Here is a 19,787-nt window from a genome sequence, read left to right on the forward strand (position 1 = left end):
TTCTCATACATAATTTAGTTAGACAATTATCACACAATCTTTAACGGAACTTAAAATGAGCTATAAAAGGCAACTTTTCTAGTCACGAAGCAGAATCAATGACTTGTGCTCTTCGTCGATGTTTGATATATTGTCGCACTCCGGTCAGTACCCATAGCTGGAAAATTGACAAAGCTGGAAAACGAATAACATCAGCCCAAATTGTGATAATCTAACGTATATGTACATGCATTACGTACCTATAAATAGCGTCACAAGCACCATAGCCACTAATCCTTCTCGTTTCCTATCCAGTGATTCGTCATTCCGGATCCGCATCGTTGAGTTAAAGACAACATTTATCGCAATTACCAAATCAAAAAGCATTGCGAATACAGTATTTGCATGCACGTTGGCGAGATTAGCCTTAAAAAAGAGAAAATGGGAATGACTTCGTCGAAGTCTTTACAAATGTTTTTTTATTTAATACCGTGGCAATTCCTATGAACAGAAATATATTAAATGTGAGGAAAAGTACCGCCATCATTAGTTTGATAAATATATTTGCCTCGCATCCGTCTCCTGCAAAGAAATTATAGAACTTTAGAGCGTTCCTTATTCAGCAACTGTTCGACTCACTAATCAGCAAGTTTACTGCCGCAATACTTTCAATAATTGTAAACACAATACAGCCACTAGCGTAAACATAGCCGACGATGCGAAACCGTTCAACTTCAATAAAACTCCACTTAATAGGCGAATTCATTTGATAAGTCAATTATGTCGATAGCCGTGTCGATAGTAAGAGATAACTGATTGCAAAACGAGAGCTAAAGGTACTGTCCATTACTGCCTATATAAATGTACTACACGGCGGCCCCTGCACTGGTTAAAATTACAACTTTGTGACAGAACCAGTTCTTATCAATTTAACCGGTAGAAATGATGACGACATTCTGTTTAACCGGATTAGGCTAGCGTTAATCCAAAAATGAAAACTGCAACTGGCATGATCAAAATTTGGGTTTGGTTTTCGGTTAGTCATGCACGTTAAAAATATTACTCAATGCTCTTTTACTTTCCATATTTTTCCATGATCGATTTAACGATGCAAATAGTACAAATCATTCAATTCAATAACCTAAGGCAGTGCAAATCTAAGACAGCAGCTCCCCGGCATTGATCAGTGGCACAGTTCTATTTTCTGCAAAACCACCAATAATCTCTACCGAATGTATTTATTTTTATCTTCAGGTTGGGAGGCACCACCGGCATAATTTTATATCTTTTCGAAACAGTCAGAACCGACAGACACGCAGCAAAACTGTCCGAAATGGCCGTGTCAATGCCGGCCATACGTTTAGGTCGAAAATTCCTCTTCTAGTGAGAAATCTGTTTCAAGGCTACTTATGCCGCTGCTGCTGTTCAGCCACTCAGCTATCGGCGTGAATGAATCCTTGTCAGTAGTATTTTACCGTTATCGTTTTCAAGGCAAGTCAACAGAAGCAGCAAATCTTCAAGCTAGTGTTACACTATGTTCAAAGCAGTTTGTCCACAACACAAGTATAGAATAACTGGCCAGACAATGACTTCCCAAATAGACAAGGCCAAACAACGTCTATCGTGAAAAGTTTGAGTAAATACTGCCCATTTAAGGATAAAGTCTGTATACAATTGGTATTCGAATAACTCCCAAATACAAAACTTACAACAGCTAATTAACTTTTTCTAACACCACCTGGAAGCCATAGAAATCTGCGACACTCTCGAGCATCGCTGATTATAGCAATAATTATTCATGGTTTTATTTTTGCCTCACTTTTCGAACCTATTATGTCGCTTTTAGGTTCAACAAACACGCTTTCGACTCAAATGGCGCGCGCTGCACCACTTGACGTCACTTGTCGCCGCCGCCGTAGTCGTCGTCGTCGTGGTCGCCGTTGTTGGTGTCACTTTCGTGGGGACATGCTAGCTGGGAAAATAATTACACATCACTTGTAAAAATAATTACGCTTCGTTACTCACCGGGATTCTTTAGAGATATTTTTAGTGCGGGCGTAAGTATAACATGGCTACCGCGCTATGTTGAACTTACCATTCGAAGCCATGAATGAGCAATTAAAGTCACATAAATTTTGATCAATCGTAATAATTTTAGTTGACATTCGATTATGGATTTTGAATTTAACCGAAATGTACCATCGAATTACACTTTGTTTGCTTACTATTATGAAAACTATACTGACTTCATATTTGACGTGGTTATCGACTGTATTCAATAATTCTTTAGACTTGGGTTTTATCGGCTCATCAGTCTGATGAGCCGATAAAACCCAAGTCTAAAGAATATACTGACTTCTGCTACTATAATAGAAGTAAGGTCTCGTATTTCAGTTAAATTTGTAACAATAAATATAAGGATCTTCAGCATGATTGTGTTTTATGTGTTGTGGCTCGTTGTCTTTTTCCTGCTCGATAATAAAACGGTATCAACGAATTTCCCTCTCATTCATCAACGATTATTATAACGCTTCTAAACTTATTCACGATTAGTCACATATAGGCATGTACCGTCAAACGAGGTTCATTTGGTTTCAAACATTTCTTTCTGGTTCCGTATTTTATTATTTTTTATACCTAATTAATTATGTGTTTCACTATAAACATTTCGGATAAAGAATCTCTTAGAGCAGCTGACTTATCAACTGAAACGGACATCATTTTCTACTGAATTGCATTTTTTTTATTCAATGAAAAATGGCATTTGAAACTTGTTCAAACCCTTTAAGGTGTCCCACATCAAATTGCATCACGGAAAAAATGCTGTACAAACGTACCTAGCTGAGTGATCCTTTCCAAACTTTCAGACAATAAAATATAAACCATTAGTAAGCTTTTGGCTTATTTATTTCATTAAACTTCAATACCATAACCATATGCTCGCACCCTACGCTTAACTCCACTTATAAAGTTCTGTACAACATCTGGCTGCAGCTTTTTCCGTACGGAAACGCACTTTTTCTTCATGTCTTCCTCAAATTTGACTTTCTTGGGATGCTTCCTTAGTGCCTGCTTCATAATAGCCCAGCATTTTTCAATGGGCCTTTGTTCCGGTTGGGGGGGTGAGCCCGTCTGCTTCTTTTGTTGAAGCAATACGAGGGCCCTATGAACTTCTGGCTGGATCAAGCCTCGTGCCACTATTCAAAGGATGTCCTGGAGTAGCACGAAGCTTGATCTGGCCAGAAGATCGTAGGGCCTTCGTGTTGCTTCAACAAAGGAAGCAGACGCTTCTGTAGACACTTCTTAAGGTAGCTCTGCCCGTTTACTGTCCCTGTAGTCACGAACGGCGCACTCCGTTTGCCACATGAGCAGATCGCTTGCCAAATCATGTATTTCTGCTTCCTTATTTCCTACGGAACATCAAACTTGTGGTGGGCAGTAAAGAACGGTAGCCCCAAAAGCTGCCGGAAGTCCGCCTTGACGTAAGTCTTATTACCTACGATGAGACAATGAGGCCTCGTCAACATCTGGGTGTACAGTTTCCGGGCCCGTGACTTTGCCACCGTATTTTGCCGTTCGTCACGATTTGAAGCCTTCTGCATTTTGTACGTATGTAGTCCCTCCCGGTCCTTGGCTCTCTGAACGAAAGACTTGGACAGATTCAACTTTTTGGCCACATCCCTGACCGAAGCATTGGGATTCCGCTTAAAAGCTTTCACGACATCCAATCTGACCGCATTTCTCCTTCCGTTCGATGCACAGAGCAGGGCTTCAACCGATCCTTTTCTTTCTACCGCATTCACACCACCGCGCATTCAAATTAACTCCGTCTGTTTAGTGGTGGAATACGAACGCTATGCATAACGTCACTAGCAGCTTGCTCGGTCATGCCTCCGTTTTGAACGGTAGAAAGAATGCATTTTAAACCTTTTTAACATTTTCGTTTCGATCAAGTTGGAGCAGCGAATGACTGCAAAACGGTCAAATAACTGGCAGTCACCACGCTATCGAAAAGCAACCGCGCTATCGTATGATTCAATACTACAAAAAAAAAACAACCACTACATGTGGATGGAAGAAGTCGGTCGGACTCCGTCCAATACTAACGAACATTTTGCTTACGTCGGACCGATTCCGGGTGACAAACTATTACTGTGAGCAGCCGATTTGAAGACAACAAGAGAAACGAAAAAATGCGTCTTCTTATGCTTCGAGTCAGTTTGCAGTTTAGAATAGATTCTTCGATATGAACGTGCAAAGCGGAAGTACGACTGTTTGCTTCTCCTGAGAGGAGCATGAATTGTAAGACGGCAGCAGCGCAGGCGGCAGATTGACTGGATTCAAAAAACAGTCAAATGATCGTTTAAAAAGCGCAGCTTGAATGCTGAAACTTGCGATCCCTTTTTAAGCCCTGGCACAGAGTTTCATAGTAGCGTTTAATCACACGACTCGCCGTTGACTTGAATTTAAACATGGACACAAAATTTTACTTGATTTTACACTCCCTTGCTCTCTCTCTCTCTCTCTCTCTCTCTCTCTCTCTCTCTCTCTCTCTCTCTCTCTCTCTCTCTCTCGCTATTATACCTCTCCCATGGGGTGTCTCTGGTTTTGTATTCCGTTTTCCATTTCTTGTCTCGTTTTCCATCTTTTTTTTTTCCGTTTTCCCACCTTTTCTATCAGGTTTGTCTCGTTTTCCTCCTTTTCTCTTTATCTTTTTGCCTTTCTACTATATAAATATATAGTATAAAGGTATAGAAATCACTTGGAAAACCGGAAATGGAAAGAAGGTCCTGCGGGCCGAATGTCATATACCATTCGACTCAGTTTCGAAAACTGAGCATTTTCTGTGTGTGTGTATGTATGTGTGTGTGTGTGTGTGTGTGTGTGTGTGTGTGTGTGTGTGTGTGTGTATGTAACGCTTTCAATCTCACTCACTTTTCTCGGAGATGGCTGGACCGATTTTAATGTTCTTAGTGTCAAATGAAAGGTCTAGGTGTCCCATAGGTCGCTATTGAATTTCATTTTGATCGGACTTTTAGTTCATAAGTTATGTATAAAAATACGAAAAATATGGGACTTCATTATCTCATAGGTCCCTTAACCGATTTGAACAAAATTGATTGCATATGAAAGGGGAGCCTCTAAAAACCTTAACTCCCAAATTTCATGACGATTGGGGTTGTAGTTTAAAAGTTACATAAAGAAATGTGAAAAAAATGTATTTAAAACATATTTTTGTAACATATAAGCATTAATTCAATGTAAAACATCACACAATTTATTATTATTTGAAAATTACTGTTGAGATATATCAAACAAAACCGAGTTATTGAAAATCGGACGGTTCATTCAAAAGTTATTCAAACTTTAACACTTAAGCACCGTATATTAAACCGTTAAAACGTGTGAAATCAAAACATATCAATCAAATGTTGATTGTATTCAATGTGTGTGATGTATGTGTGTATATATGTATGTATGTATGTATGTATGTATGTATGTATGTATGTATGTATGTATGTATGTATGTATGTATGTATGTATGTATGTATGTATATATGTATGTATGTATGTGTGTATGTATGTATGTGTGTATGTGAGGACAATTTGCAATTTTTAAATTTGCATTGAAATTCAAGAGAAGTGAGAAACATGCCAATTGTCTGAAGTTTTTGAAGCCTCTTAGTGGAATACGAACTCTGAAATTAAAGAAAAGAAAAAACTCTTTCCGACTAAATTCCACTATTTGATATTTATTCGCGACAGATACGTATACGCTTTGAAATAAGACACTGATGAAGCCTGCACGTCGTAGGCGAACTACGTGTCTGTTGCAAATAAATATTAAATAGTGGGATTCAATCGAAAAGTTTTTCTTTTCTTTGATTTCAGATTTCAATTGTCATTTTCTTCACTTGTTGTTACTCACAATTGTACAAGAAAAGCAAAAAGCGAAGAAAAGCCATTAATTTAAGCATGTAGGTATAGTGGTGTATAGGATTAAAAATACTAGTGGGTTGATTTTTCCAAATAAATTTATACAAATTTCAAACAAATTTTGCGCATCAATAGATGCTCTTTTCAATCAATAGATACTAGAGCTTGGAAATCTTACATGAAAAATAGGAAGTAAACGTTGCACGGTAGTAAATTTGTAAGATTTGTGTTCGTTAGTGACATTTTAAAGTACAGATGTCTTATGTCATGTATCATGTTTTAATAAATAAATCAAAAATGACAAGCACTGGACATCATATCGATCATATTTCCCATTCTCAAGCATGTTTATGGCGCAGCTTTTGCATTATTTTTCGAGCACATCTTGTTTTCCTAACCCTCTAACATTGTAAAAACGATGCGATCAAGCTAATCAAGACTATCTTTTCATGAAAGTACATTCAAAAGAAGCTTAAGTTTTGATTTTCATGCAAAAATAATTATCTGAAGGAGCGCCAGCTAAGAAAAAGTTCAATTTCTCTTTTTCATATCTAATGTTCTATTCAGTTATTTTTTCTAATTCAGTTATATTAGGCCGTATGAATAAAAATTTAGAGCAAATGCTCCCATACGATTTAAACTGGAAAAGCAAAGTAAACTGTTTTATTCATACGGCCTATTGGAAAAGTGAAGCCAAGCAAACTTATAGTAAAATTTTGAGATTAGGTAATCATTTTGCTGTCGATATCCTTTTTCTTCAAAAGCGAAGTATAATAATAATTTTTCTGAACTCTTGTTTTTCAAAGATGCTAACTTTTGAACGCATGGTATTAATCAAAATATCAAAAAATCTGCTATGAACACATATTTCATATTGTCAATTCAAAACAAGTTTCGTATGTGGCTCTGAAGTCCGAAAGTTAAGGCCGACCGATTATAAAACTAAATAAGGTGTTCATCAAGTAACATAAATGACGCTTACAAGTATTTACGCACCCAAGGAAAGAAAATATTATTATTCTACGCAATACGTTGTGAATTTTACTGGCAAATAAGGATTTTGAGGAATACGGAACGGATATGTAAAAATATAGTCAAGTTAATTATAGATGTTCCTGAGAAATTAAATAATGATTATTGTAGCAGTAGAAAGGCTAGGTCACTCCGCTAGGTGGATTAATTCGGGTTTTTTCTATCATCTGTTTCTTCCTTCACTTATTTTCATTTTCCACTTTTGTTTTTTTTCTTCAATTTTTTCGATTATTTAGTTTGTTTCGTTACCTCTTTTTCGATTATTTCATTTTCGTCTGCCCTGTTCTTCGCCTTATTATCTTCTGCATTTCCTGCCCTCCTGTCACGTTCTGTTTTCCATTTTATCCCTTTTGTTTTCCGTTTTCGTCTCTCTCTCTCTCTCTCTCTCTCTCTCTCTCTCTCTCTCTCTCTCTCTCTCTCTCTCTCTCTCTCTCTCTCTCTCTCCATTTTCCTCTTTTTTTCTTCTAGTTTGTCAAATTTCCTGCACTCATATTTTCTCTTTTTCTCTTCCTATTTTTCTATCCTGTTTTTTTTTTAACTTTTTGGTTCCTTTTTTCTCCTTTTCTGGCCCATTTGGTAGTCGTTTCTAAGTCACTTTCTTCTGAATTTTCTTAGTCGTTTTCCTCGTTTTTATTATTGTTCTCTCTTCTTTTCTCTCATTTTTCTTCTTTCTCTTCCATTTCCTCTCTTTTTCAGCCCAGTCTCCTCTTTTCTGCCTCATTTTATTCTCTCCTGTTTTCTTTTCTCCACTTGTTAGGTACAAGATGAACCAATTGCAGCGCATATTGTATAATAATTGGCAACTCTGTGTTTCCTACTCTAATGCTACATTATAGCGATCTGACAACAGCAAGTCATGCTGTTTTTACATTACAGCACTCGTGCGCTGATTGCACGTCCTCTAGTCGCACCGTCTTCAAATTGAACGTCCGCTAGTTGCACGATCGTGCAACTAAAAAGCAGTTATCTGTCAAACTACACGTGGTTTCTCAGGTGGTTGCTATAAACAAAAATGCAGCGTTGCCGAATGCAAACTCTCTATTTCTGCAATACGTAGATACCTTACAAACAAATTCATGCAAATTTTGCTAAACTTTGGCTAATTGAACACATATTCATCAAGCTTTTAGTTCGTTTGTAAAAATTTGAACGTTTTTCTGAAAATTTAGCGAACGTGTGAAAGCATGTGAAGAGTTCTTTACAGTGATAACGTATCACGTTTTACAATAAATATTGGCAACTATCGTGCAATTAAAAAACGAAATTCGCTAATCGCATCGCCTCATTCGTGAAATTAGCGAACGAGTGCTGTATTGGTATTAAGTTAGCAGTTATATAGTTTTATTTTTATCTCTGTGATGAAGCATACTTAAACGGTTAATACAGTGAAAGTTGATACTTACCCATAAAATATTATCGTATTTTATGCGATCATTGAAGAATACTTACCCGGTTATTTCCTCGCCCAGTGTAAATTAGCAGATACTTACCAGTGCCGGATTCCGCTGATTCCAAAAGGAAGAGGCACTGAAAATATAAGAAGGTAAAAGTGATCCTGAAGGCCCGTTAGAATCCTGACCCAACACCACTTTTTTCTGTTTACGTCCCGTTTCTTTTCCATTGTGTCACCATTTTTCCTCTGTTTTTCGTGCTGAAAGCCTTAAGACCAGAATTAGTTTTCAGCTGGCAAAGAATACCTCTGAGAGAGAAGCACAGAGAATAGTGCCAAGGCTGCACTGAAACGGACAGTAATGCAAAGCAACGAACGGAACGAAGAACAAATATATTCTTACTGGAACAATCGGAATAGACCCACGCGACGAAAAAGGACTATGGATTGGAAACTCGGGACGTGGAACTGCCGATCTCTCAACTTCCAAGGGAGCACTCGAGTGCTCTCCAACGTATTGAAGAGCCGCAAGTTCGACGTCGTAGCGCTGCAGGAGGTGTGCTTTTTTTGTATTGTTTATGCAGCGAGAAAATCTTCATAAACAGCACCTTCGCGGTGCCGAATAGGATTCACATGGTGCCAACATGCGCCTACCTACTAAAAACTATCCTGCTGCCCGTTCCTGAACCCCTCCCGGAACTACCGTTAGGTTTTACTTCAGGAGGGAGCACGTGCCGAAGCACTCCGACTTGTCCGTTGCGTGTGTGGGTTCACACAACACCCTTGCCCTTGCATACCGCCACTACCCTTCACCTAGGGCCTGGGCTGCCCAATCAGCCCATTACTGACCCTAGCAAGCTATGTCAGGCCCTGTCGTTGCAACCGTTCTAGCCGTTGCAACTCCGTTATCACCGCCGTTGCCGCCCTATCGACGGCACCCCATGCGCGCTGCTCAGCGCACATTCTCTGCACAATGTTGTCGGCGTTGGTGTCTTCCCCAACGACCGCAAGCATCACCCGCCGAGTGGACGTAAACCGCGGGCAGTGAAAAATCACATGCTCCGCCGTTTCCTCGGCTACCGTGCAAACGGGGCAAAAGGGTGAATCTACCCGCCCGCGTGTATGTAGATACTTCTTGAAGCATCCATGACCCGACAGAAACTGGGTAAGGAAAAAGTTTACCTCACCATGACCTCTGCCGATCCAGGACGATATGTTCTGGATCAGCCTATGGGTCCACCTACCATGGTCGGTGCGATCCCATTCCGCCTGCCAACGCCTAATAGAGTCCAGCCTAACTCTGTCCCTAGCGCCCCTGACGTTCCTCTGACTATGGCACTCGATATCCTCACCTAGGAGTATGCATATTGGAATCATGGCTGCAATAACCCCAATCGCATCCAACGATATGGTACGGTAGCCGCACGCAACGCGCAATGCTAACAGCCTGAACACCTTGTTCAGACATGCCTGATTGCGCTTACTCTCCAAAGCCGGGGCCCACGCCGGTGCACCGTATCGTAGCACCGACATGGCAACGCTGGCCATCAGGCGTCTCTTACTGCTGCTAGGACCGTAGCCGTTCGGCATGATCTTAGACAGCGCAGTGACCGCCGTTGACGCTTTACCACAAGCATAATCCACATGGCTGGTGAAGTTCAGCCTGTTGTCTGTCATGACACCCAGGTACTTCACACTTCGTTTGGAGACAATCACCTGTCCCCCCACGATTACATTTGCCTCTAGGGCCGACTTTCGGTTGCTGACCATCACAGCTTCCGTCTTATGGTGGGCCAATCGCAGATTGACGCCCGCCATCCAACCCTCTATTATGCTTATGGCGTCTGATGCCAGCATTTCCACCTCCTCCAGAAACTCGCCTACCACTGTAAGGACGATATCATCGGCGAAGCCAGTGATATCGACCCCAGTGGGTAGTTCGAGCCTCAGCACCCCATCGTACATGGCATTCCAAAGCGTGGGGCCGAGAATCGAACCCTGTGGAACACCCGCTGTCACTCTGTACCTCTTCGCCCCGTCCGCCGTGTCGTACACTAGCGTCGTGGTGGAGGAGGTGTGCTGGAAGAGCTCAACGGTACGTACGTTCAGAGATGGACATACCATCTACCAGAGCTGCGGCAACACACACGAGCTGGGTACAGCTTTCATAGTGATGGGCGAAATGCGGAACCGGGTGATTGGGTGGTGGCCAATCAATCCTCGAATGTGCAGGTTGAGAATCAAGGGCCGATTCTTCAATATAAGCATCATCAACGTGCACAGCCCTCAACTCAGAAGTACCGATGACGACAAGGATGAGTTCTACGCGCAGTTGGAGAGCGAATACGACCGCTGCCCGAAACATGATATCAAGATCGTCATCGGGGATTTCAATGCTCAGGTCGGCCAGGAGGAGGAATACAAACCGGTGATTGGGAGGTTCAGTGCACACCAACGGACCAATGAAATGGGCCTAAGACTTATCGACTTTGCCGCCTCCAAGAACATAGCCGTACGTAGTACCTTTTTCCAGCACAGAATCCACCATAAGTACACCTGGAGGTCACCAAATCAGACAGAATCACAGATCGACCACGTTTTGATCGACAGTCGGCACTTTTCAGACATTATCGACGTCAGATCCTATCGAAGCGCTAACGTTGACTCGGACCACTATTTAGTGATGGTTAAGATGCGCTCAAGACTCTCCGTTGTGAACAACACTCGGTACCGACGCCAGCCTCGGTTAGATCTCGCGCGGCTGAAGCAGCCAGACGTCGCCGCAAACTACGCGCATTCACTCGAAGCTGCACTGCCGAAAGAGGACGAGCTGGACGAAGCCCCTCTCGAGGACTGTTGGAACACTATCAAAACAGCCATCAGCAGTGTAGCGGAGAGCTCCATCGGGCATGTGGCCACACAGTGCCACACGACAGAACGTGGAAAGACACAAACAGAAGAAGATGCAGCGAAACCAAATCTTTCGGGAGAAAAAGCGCTACCTGGAAGGGCAGGAATATGCAAAGTTGGAGCAACTGCATCGTTCTCAGGAAACGCGAAAGTTCTACCAGAAACTGAACGGATCCCGCAAAGGCTTTGTGCCGCGAGCCGAAATGTGTCAGGATAAGACTGGCAGTATTCTGACGGACGATCGTGAGGTGACCGATAGGTGGAAGCAGCACTTCGACGAACACCTGAATGGCGCCCAGGCGGAGAACCATGGCGACGGGGAAAGCGATTTCGACGGTGCAACAAACGGGGAAGAGGTGCCAGCCCCAACGATAGGCGAAGTTAAGGAGGCCATCATGCAGCTAAAGAACAAGTCAGCTGGAAAAGATGGCATCAGAGCGGAGCTTATTAAAATGGGACCAGAAAACTGGCCGTTTGTCTACACCGACTAATTGTTAGAATTTGGGATACGGAACAGCTACCGGAGGAGTGGAAAGATGGGGTTATCTGCCCGACATATAAAAAGGGCGACAAGTTGGACTGTGAGAACTATCGAGCGATCACCGTTCTCAATGCCGCCTATAAAGTTCAGTCCCAAATCATTTTCCGTCGTCTATCACCAATTGCGAATAGATTTGTGGGAACTTATCAAGACGGCTTCGTCGAAGGTCGGTCTACAGCGGATCAAATATTTACACTGCGGCAAATCCTCCAAAAGGGCCGTGAATACAGAGTTCCCACGCATTATTTATTCGTTGACTTCAAAGCCGCATATGATACCATCGACCGGAAAGAGCTATGGAAAATCATGGACGAGAACAGCTTCCCCAGGAAGCTCATCAAACTGATTAAATCTACGATGGATGGTGCACAGTGCTGTGTTCGGATTTCGGATGGATTGTCAAGTTCATTCGAATCACACAGAGGGCTTCGTCAAGGTGATGGTCTTTCATGCCTGCTATTCAACATAGCGCTACAAGGTGTTATGAATCGAGCGAATATTAACACGCGGGGCACGATATTCAACAAATCTAGTCAATTCGTCTGCTTTGCCGATGACATGGATATTATCGGCAGAACATCTGTGGCGGTGGCTGAACAGTACACCAGACTAAAGCGCGAAGCAGAAAAGATTGGGTTAAAGGTAAATACGTCTAAAACAAACAAACGACACCGCTTGGGCAGTAGTATATTGATCGACGGCGATGAGTTTGAGATAGTCGATGAATTTGTCTACCTTGGCTCACTGGTAACGGCGGACAATGATACCAGCCGTGAGATTCGGAGGCGTATTATCAGCGGAAGTCGTGCTTACTATGGGCTCCACAAGCAACTGCGGTCGAGCAGACTAAGTCCCCGTACAAAGTGCACCCTGTACAAGACGCTTATTAGACCGGTTGTTCTCTACGAGCATGAAACATGGACAATGCTCGAGGAGGACCTGCGAGTGCTCGGAGTTTTCGAACGACGAGTGCTAAGAACGATCTTCGGCGGCGTACAGGAAAACGGAGTATGGAGACGGAGGATGAACCATGAACTCGCACAGCTCTATGGCGAACCCAGTATCCAGAAGGTGACTAAAGCTGGACGGATACGATACAACTACTCTACAAAGATGGTGTTCGCCTCAAATCCGGTAGGAACAAGACGACCAGGAGCACAGCGAGCAAGATGATTAGACCAGGTGGAGCGAGATCTGGCGGAGAGTACTCGGTGTCCGAGGAATTGGAGAGCGGCAGCCCTCAACCGAGTTACATAGAGAAACTTTGTTCAAGAGGCTTTGTCTTAGGACGGCAAGCCACCTAACTAAGTAAGTAATGCAAAGCAAATCAAACTGCTTTAAGGAACTATGTCGAGACGCCGATGCTAACCCCTGGGGTGATGCCCCAGATAATACAGGATCTTAATAGAAAGTTCACTTTAAATTGTGTGTATGTCAATTTTATATTGATTGGAATTGCATAATGATTACAGTATGTCAAAGCAAAGTGAACTACAAGTTGTTTTGCGATAGTACGTGTCATCACGGGGAAAGTCCCCCGGAGATCTAGCAGCTTATAGACCTATCTGTCTACTGGACACACTCAGTAAACTCTTGGAGAGAATATTCTCAACCGGCTTACAAACTACACGAAAAATCTACATGGACTGTCAGAGAGGTAATTGGGTTCTGGAAAGGAAAGACTGCGGTGGACGCCATACGGACAGTAATTGAAGAGCTGAGAAGGCAACTAAGCAAACGAGAAGAAATCGACACTGCGCCGTAATCACGATTGACGTTAAGAATGTTTTAATAGCGCTAGTTGATAAGTCATCGCTGCAGATGCTGCAATAGCTATTTCCAGAACCGCTTTCTGGAGTATGAAATGAACATCGGTCCGAAATCGATTAGGGTTACAGCGGGAGTTCCACGAGGCGCACTCCTCGGATCATCCCTCTGGATCGTTAATGCTATGCAGCGCATTACACAACAGCACAACAGCGTTCTAACACTGGAAATCGTCAACTTTGCAGATGACATCATATCAACGGTAATAGGCGAGACTTTGGAGGAGGTCGAAATGCAGCAAATAGCCTACCACAAAACAGAGGTGCTATTAGTCAGCAACTGTAGAGCAGTGCAACGCTTGGAAATCACCGTTGATAAGCGTGCTGTCTGTAACCTCTAAGCGTGTTCTGAAATACTTGGGTGGAATGGCCGACGATCGGTTCAATTTCAACAACCATGCCTGCAACAAGGCAGCCAAGGCCATCGACACGATCTCCAAAATCATGCCGAATAGTACTGATTCAAGCAGCAGCAAGAGGCGTCTTCTGTCTAGCGTTTACCATTGATTGCAGTTTTGGAAACCAGCGCAGCAGGACGAAGTTGAACCGCAGTTGATTGAGTCAAATGTGTAGAAATATGAAATGTTACCAACAGGGTGATAACACATGTCTTATCCAAACAGTGGCACCAATATGAGTGGCATAATATGAAGATTATATGAAGTATTCTTTGTTTAAAGTCTGCTGCTCTATTCTATCTAAACTCACAGAAATTGAGAAAATTGAAGGGCCCCAAATTTAAGCATGCACAAAAATCCGTAGATCTGACATTGCTGTTTGTACCTTGAATCATCGCTGTTCCCATCTTGGCCAAAGTTCAGAATTGGCGAAGAACCCTGCGAGGGTGTCGAGTTCAATAAGTTCGAATACAACTTTTCATCGTTGTGTAAGTGTGCATCATGTGCATTCTGTGTATTGGTATTGGTGTCAGCTCTAGCCTTAAATGTAGGTTAACCGACGCGCAAGGTGTCGACTTGATGTCATTTGTTATTTGTTTACCGCGCGCGATGAAGGAGTACCGCAACGTCGTAGTAAAGTTGTTTGCGAGAGGTGAGCGACCCGGTGACATATTTCGGCGGTTGAAATCCCACGGGATGAAGCGGAATTTCATCTATAATACCATCCGTAGGTACCGGGAGACGGGCTCGGCCAAAGACCGTGCTAGATCCGGGCGGCTGCACCCGGCGAGGACACCAGCAGCCATCAAGGTGGTGAGAAAAATAAACCGCTCGATCCGGAAGACCACTGTTGACCTGGATGTGTCGATCGGGACTGCCCACACCATCATGGCGAAGGACCTGGGATGCAAGCCGTACAAGAAACGCAAGGTTCACGGGGTAGCGAAGGCTACAACGAAGAAGAGGCTGGACAGAGCAAAACTGATACTTACGCGGCACGCTGGTCAGGAGTTCGTGTTTTCTGATGAGAAATTCTTCATGTTGCAACAGCCGCACAATGTCCAAAATGATCGGCTATGGACGCCGACGTTGCCAAGCATCCCCCCGTCCCACATAAACATCCCGCAGTTTCAGAGCGCCGCGTCGGTGATGGTTTGAGGGGCCGTGTCTAAGCATGAGAAGCTTCCACTGATGTTTATCGACAAAAACGTGAAAATGAACGCCGCGTACTATAAGACCGAGGTTCTGGAGAAGGTTGTGGCCCCGGCACTTAATGACCTTTACGGGAAAGATCATTACGTCGTTCAACAGGATGGCGCACCGGCCCACACGGCGAATATCGTCCAAGCGTGGTGTCGGGAGAATTTGCCTGATTTTCTCGATAAGACTTTGTGGTCTCCCAGTTCCCCGGATCTTAATCCCCTGGACTTTTATGTATGGTCGTACATGCTGGCCAAGCAGAGCGAACATAAAGTGAGCACTATGGACCAATGGACCAAGAAGCTCATTTCCAAGCTCTACGACGAGATGCCCATGGACCAGGTGCGTGGCGCGTGTTTCTTCTGAGAAACGTCTCAAGCTCGTCATGAAGCACAAGGGGGGTACTTCCATTCGCCTTGAAGCGGTTCCGGGGGGATTTCTGGCCAGGAGCAGTTACCATATTTAAATTACTTATTTTCAGAAATTTCGCATCTTAAGAGAATGATGGATAAGCCAATAAAATGTCGTCTATAGACAGCCTTACCCGTTAGAGCAGTAATTCCTAAAGTGAAGGATCAAACTCAATGAGTGCGCTGGCTTTATACCAGAATGAGCTATTGCCTTTCGTTGTACGTATAGATTGCTTGTAGCTGATTTATTTACCGAGCTAAATGTAACAATGAGTATCTTAAAATTAAAATAATTAGAAAAGCAGAATATATTGGTCCTAGTTTATAAACTTTTGTTGTTTTGATGCTCTAAGGACCAACCAAAAAATCTACAACCATTAGGGAATTGGGAAATAAAAAAAAAACAAAAAAAGAAACAACTGAAGTTTCAAGACCACCAATCCACATAACACTAAATTCAATTCAATTCAATAGAGTGGTGGTTGACCTACCGAATCTTATCAAAAACCAAAATGCTATCTCCTATCATTTTTTGCAATTTGATATTACGATAACAAGCTAAGTTGATAATTTTGCAAGCTGCTTATAGTCGAACATTCCATGCTGCAAAGAATTGTAATATGTGAATCAGCAGTCGTTTACGATATGTACTAAAGCACGTTGCGTAGTTAATTCCTTTGATTGATGACGGTGATTTGTGATATGCACCACTTGTTACTTTAGTATGTATGGAACTAATTCATTCTTCGGTTACGATGCAGTCATCAACGCATTCACCGCAGGCTGTAGAACCAAAGTTAATGATTCTTTCGTACTTTCTCATTTGGGTGCGGTTGTGACTATACATCAGTGAAAATAGTACAAATTCCGACCGAAAATGGTACAATTGGAAACGTTTCGGCTGCTGGGTTACATTCTGGCGAATGTTAACATAGTGCTATCAGTGCTGGAAGCTGTTAAATGTCTTACTAAGATAGGTAAACCGTGTAGTAAGGCTTTCTGGAAGGAAGGTTAATAAGAATGGTTCACCCTATTTATTTAGGCTATGGCTTTGACATCATTCCATCCATCGAATTACTGTTGGCATTCTTGTGTATCGCCTTTAATGTAGTGCTAATCATTGGAATCAAAATAGTAAATAATTGGAATCCTAACAGGAGTTTGGGTTTGCGACTAACAACACTTTTGATTTTTAGGCAAACATCGCATGTGTGAAAGCTAATAGGACTTTTTTGATTGTTATGAATATCGCAGTCATTATTTACATGATTTTAGAATACTTCTACTCGATGATTGCTCACCGTCCAGCCGACAAAGGAATAGTAATGTTAATCATCGCTGTCGTGTTATTTACTGGTAAGATGATTTTTTGATAAATACTCAACTCTATTACTAGTTATTTATGTTCTTTCTGCTAGTTGTTTTCATTTTCCAACTTTGGATTTTGAATGGTGTTCTTCGCTATGTTGAGAACGAACGACTGAAGAAGTCTCCCGTAGTATCTGATCCAGATGAATCTGCCACCTGTGTTACTAATGAGCAAGCTGAGCAAGAAACGAAAGCCACATCATAGTATGAATCCAATTCGATTTTAAACTAGCATGATAGTAAAACAATCTTGTTAAATTATCTAAATTATTGAATAAGTTTACGCATAGTTTATATATAAGTTATTTTATCTAGTCAAAATATTATTATAAATAAAATAAACAATTTTTTTTGAATTTATACGTGCTGTAGGAACACCCTAGAACTAGTTTGATTATCTTACGCTTGCGCAAAGTAGGTATTCAACACGAATTCGTCTCGGGTACAAAGGCAAACAGTTTTTCACATTTTCATTTTCCATTCGGTTCACCGCAATCGCAAGTGGTCACTTTGAGTCGCAGGAAAAGTTCAAAATACGTTAATATTATTTACATTAGGCGCAACTCGGCGTCGGAACGGTCGGCGGTCGGCATTCACACAGAGGCACATACAACCACACGCCGACATCCGCCGAAAAAGTGAGTGCAACGCGCCGAAGCCGTGTTATGTCAGTTGTGCTGTATCTTCCGCATCGAATTCTTCGGTAACAGCTTCTGTGCTATCAATCCGGCAGCAAGCCGCCCTGCCGAGACCGGAATGGCGCAGCTTAGAACCTTTCGCATTGTGGGTCACATCTATGCGGCGCTGATGATCGTCGTCGCCATAACGGAAGCGATCCGCTGTCTGGCATCCTTCGGTAGTGGTAAGTGTTAGTTATGTTGCGCGTTGATCAAGAAAAAGACTGCTTGCTTATGTTTCTTTACTTACAGAAGAGGAAAATAGCACAGTGTTAGCACTAAAATCGATCTTTGCACTCTATTGCTTTGCTTTTGCGATTATGCTTGTGATTGGAATCGAAAAGGTATATTATAATGATATTGAAATATGCTGAAGTGTTACGTTTGTATTCACTATGCTGTTGTTTATTTGCAGGAGAAAACAGAATACGTCATCGTGTACCGAATATTTATTATATTTAGGAGCATTTGTGGGTTAGTTTACATGATTATAAATTCATTAATTGTTATTGTTGATAATGCGAATGCTGGTTCTACTGCAAAAGTGATACTTCGTGTATTCGTGTTGTTTCTAGCTTTAATTTTATGTTGTGGTAAGCATTACAACGCGTTTTATTTCTCTAGTTAACATTAGTTAATAACAATCAATAATGTTTTTAGGTATCATAGCATTTGAGTTATTGATCATAGAAGGGATCAAACGATTTACTGAACAAACGACAGAGGTTATTAAAACTCCTGTAGTTACTCCGGTTTAACTAAACAGCGAGGTCTCAGTTGTAACACCTCTCCCGAAGCTTGATCGTTGTATTTAACAAACTGCACAACTGCGCGCCAACAGGTAAAATAAATGAAAAGTTGAACTTCGTATTACGCTTACATACACCGCCGTAGAATGTATGTTATGTATGTTATATATTCTCTGAGATAATAGAAATACACTGATGCACTTAATAAAAATGTCACTTGTAGGGATTCAGTCTTTGCATTCCGAATAACCGTTTTTCTTGTATACTATTATACCAAGCATCATTTCGTTATAATACAGTTGAGCAAGTTGAATAAATTTCCAAATCTGGTCATCTTTGTTTCTTCTTGTGTCGGCCAGGGATAGAAAAAAAATCGCTTCTAGCGATCAAGAACATGGGAGCGATCAGATTCAGATTCATTGACATCGCTACTTACAAGCGACTTTGTCGCGATCTGTACAGATTATGACAAACCTCATGTCAGATCATGCCCATTGAATGATTGCGTTGAGAAATATAACAGATAAAGACGATCGGTTGTGTTCAGTGCGTGAATCTCAATACAAACAATTTGAGCAACCTTTTTTCTAGCAGTTAGGTGAAGTTTCACACTGCGATCGAGTGCTACGAGTTGTTATAGAAACAAAATTTTGTGATTAAAGCTAAAAAATCACTGTTTGTCATGATCTGTACGGATCGTGATCTGTGCGTGTGGCGATAACTCACAGATTTGATAACTGATAACTGATTTTCCATCCCTAGTGTGTTTCCATTTTACCCAGTTATTTACATTCTGGGTTTATTTTTATTCTCATAACTTATCTAGGATCTGTCGAGTCCTTCTCGAAAACCAAGCTGGTATTGGTCGTTAATAGTTTAACAGAAGAATTCTTTTTAAGCAAAATTTCGCAATGTTATGGCTTGATTATTCGGACAATTGATTTGATATCCGTGTTTGTATACAAAGTATATGAGACCATTCTTCCTGCATTTGCTCATTTGTTTTCCTTAGTAGAGTATACAACACAGTGCGATGGGGTAAAAGTGCGATTCAATGATTTATCAGTGCAGATTCCGAGTAAATTGACTACATTGGCGTGGATGGGTAACTACTTTGATAGCTTCAATCTATCGTAAACATTTGTTGTTTACGAAATATAGTTGCTGAGTTATGTGTAAATGTTGTTTTAAAGTGGTTTTGATGTAATATTTCGTTTTACGGAAAATACGATATCAACAGGAGCATATAACTTGTTGAAAAATTGTAGCAGCCTTTTACATCACTCACATATCCCCTTTGAAAATGCGGCGAGAAGAATTTACAAAATATAATTTCCATAATTTAATCGAATTCCGTTAATCGCCTAGCG

At 41.7% G+C, this 19,787-nt stretch overlaps 1 protein-coding gene across 1 annotated transcript; it reads left to right on the forward strand.

The window, feature by feature from the left end:
- The first annotated feature begins 17,747 nt into the window (after nucleotides 1–17,747).
- On the forward strand, nucleotides 17,748–18,319 carry LOC128736337 (uncharacterized). Its single transcript, XM_053830814.1, has 4 exons — nucleotides 17,748–17,853; nucleotides 17,921–18,012; nucleotides 18,084–18,212; nucleotides 18,293–18,319. The coding sequence occupies exons 1-4, from the start codon at nucleotides 17,748–17,750 to the stop codon at nucleotides 18,317–18,319; spliced, it is 354 nt and encodes a 117-aa protein (XP_053686789.1).
- Nucleotides 18,320–19,787: the final 1,468 nt, after the last annotated feature.

Source organism: Sabethes cyaneus, chromosome 2 (assembly GCF_943734655.1).
Source record: "Sabethes cyaneus chromosome 2, idSabCyanKW18_F2, whole genome shotgun sequence".
NCBI classification, from domain to species: Eukaryota; Metazoa; Arthropoda; class Insecta; order Diptera; family Culicidae; genus Sabethes; species Sabethes cyaneus.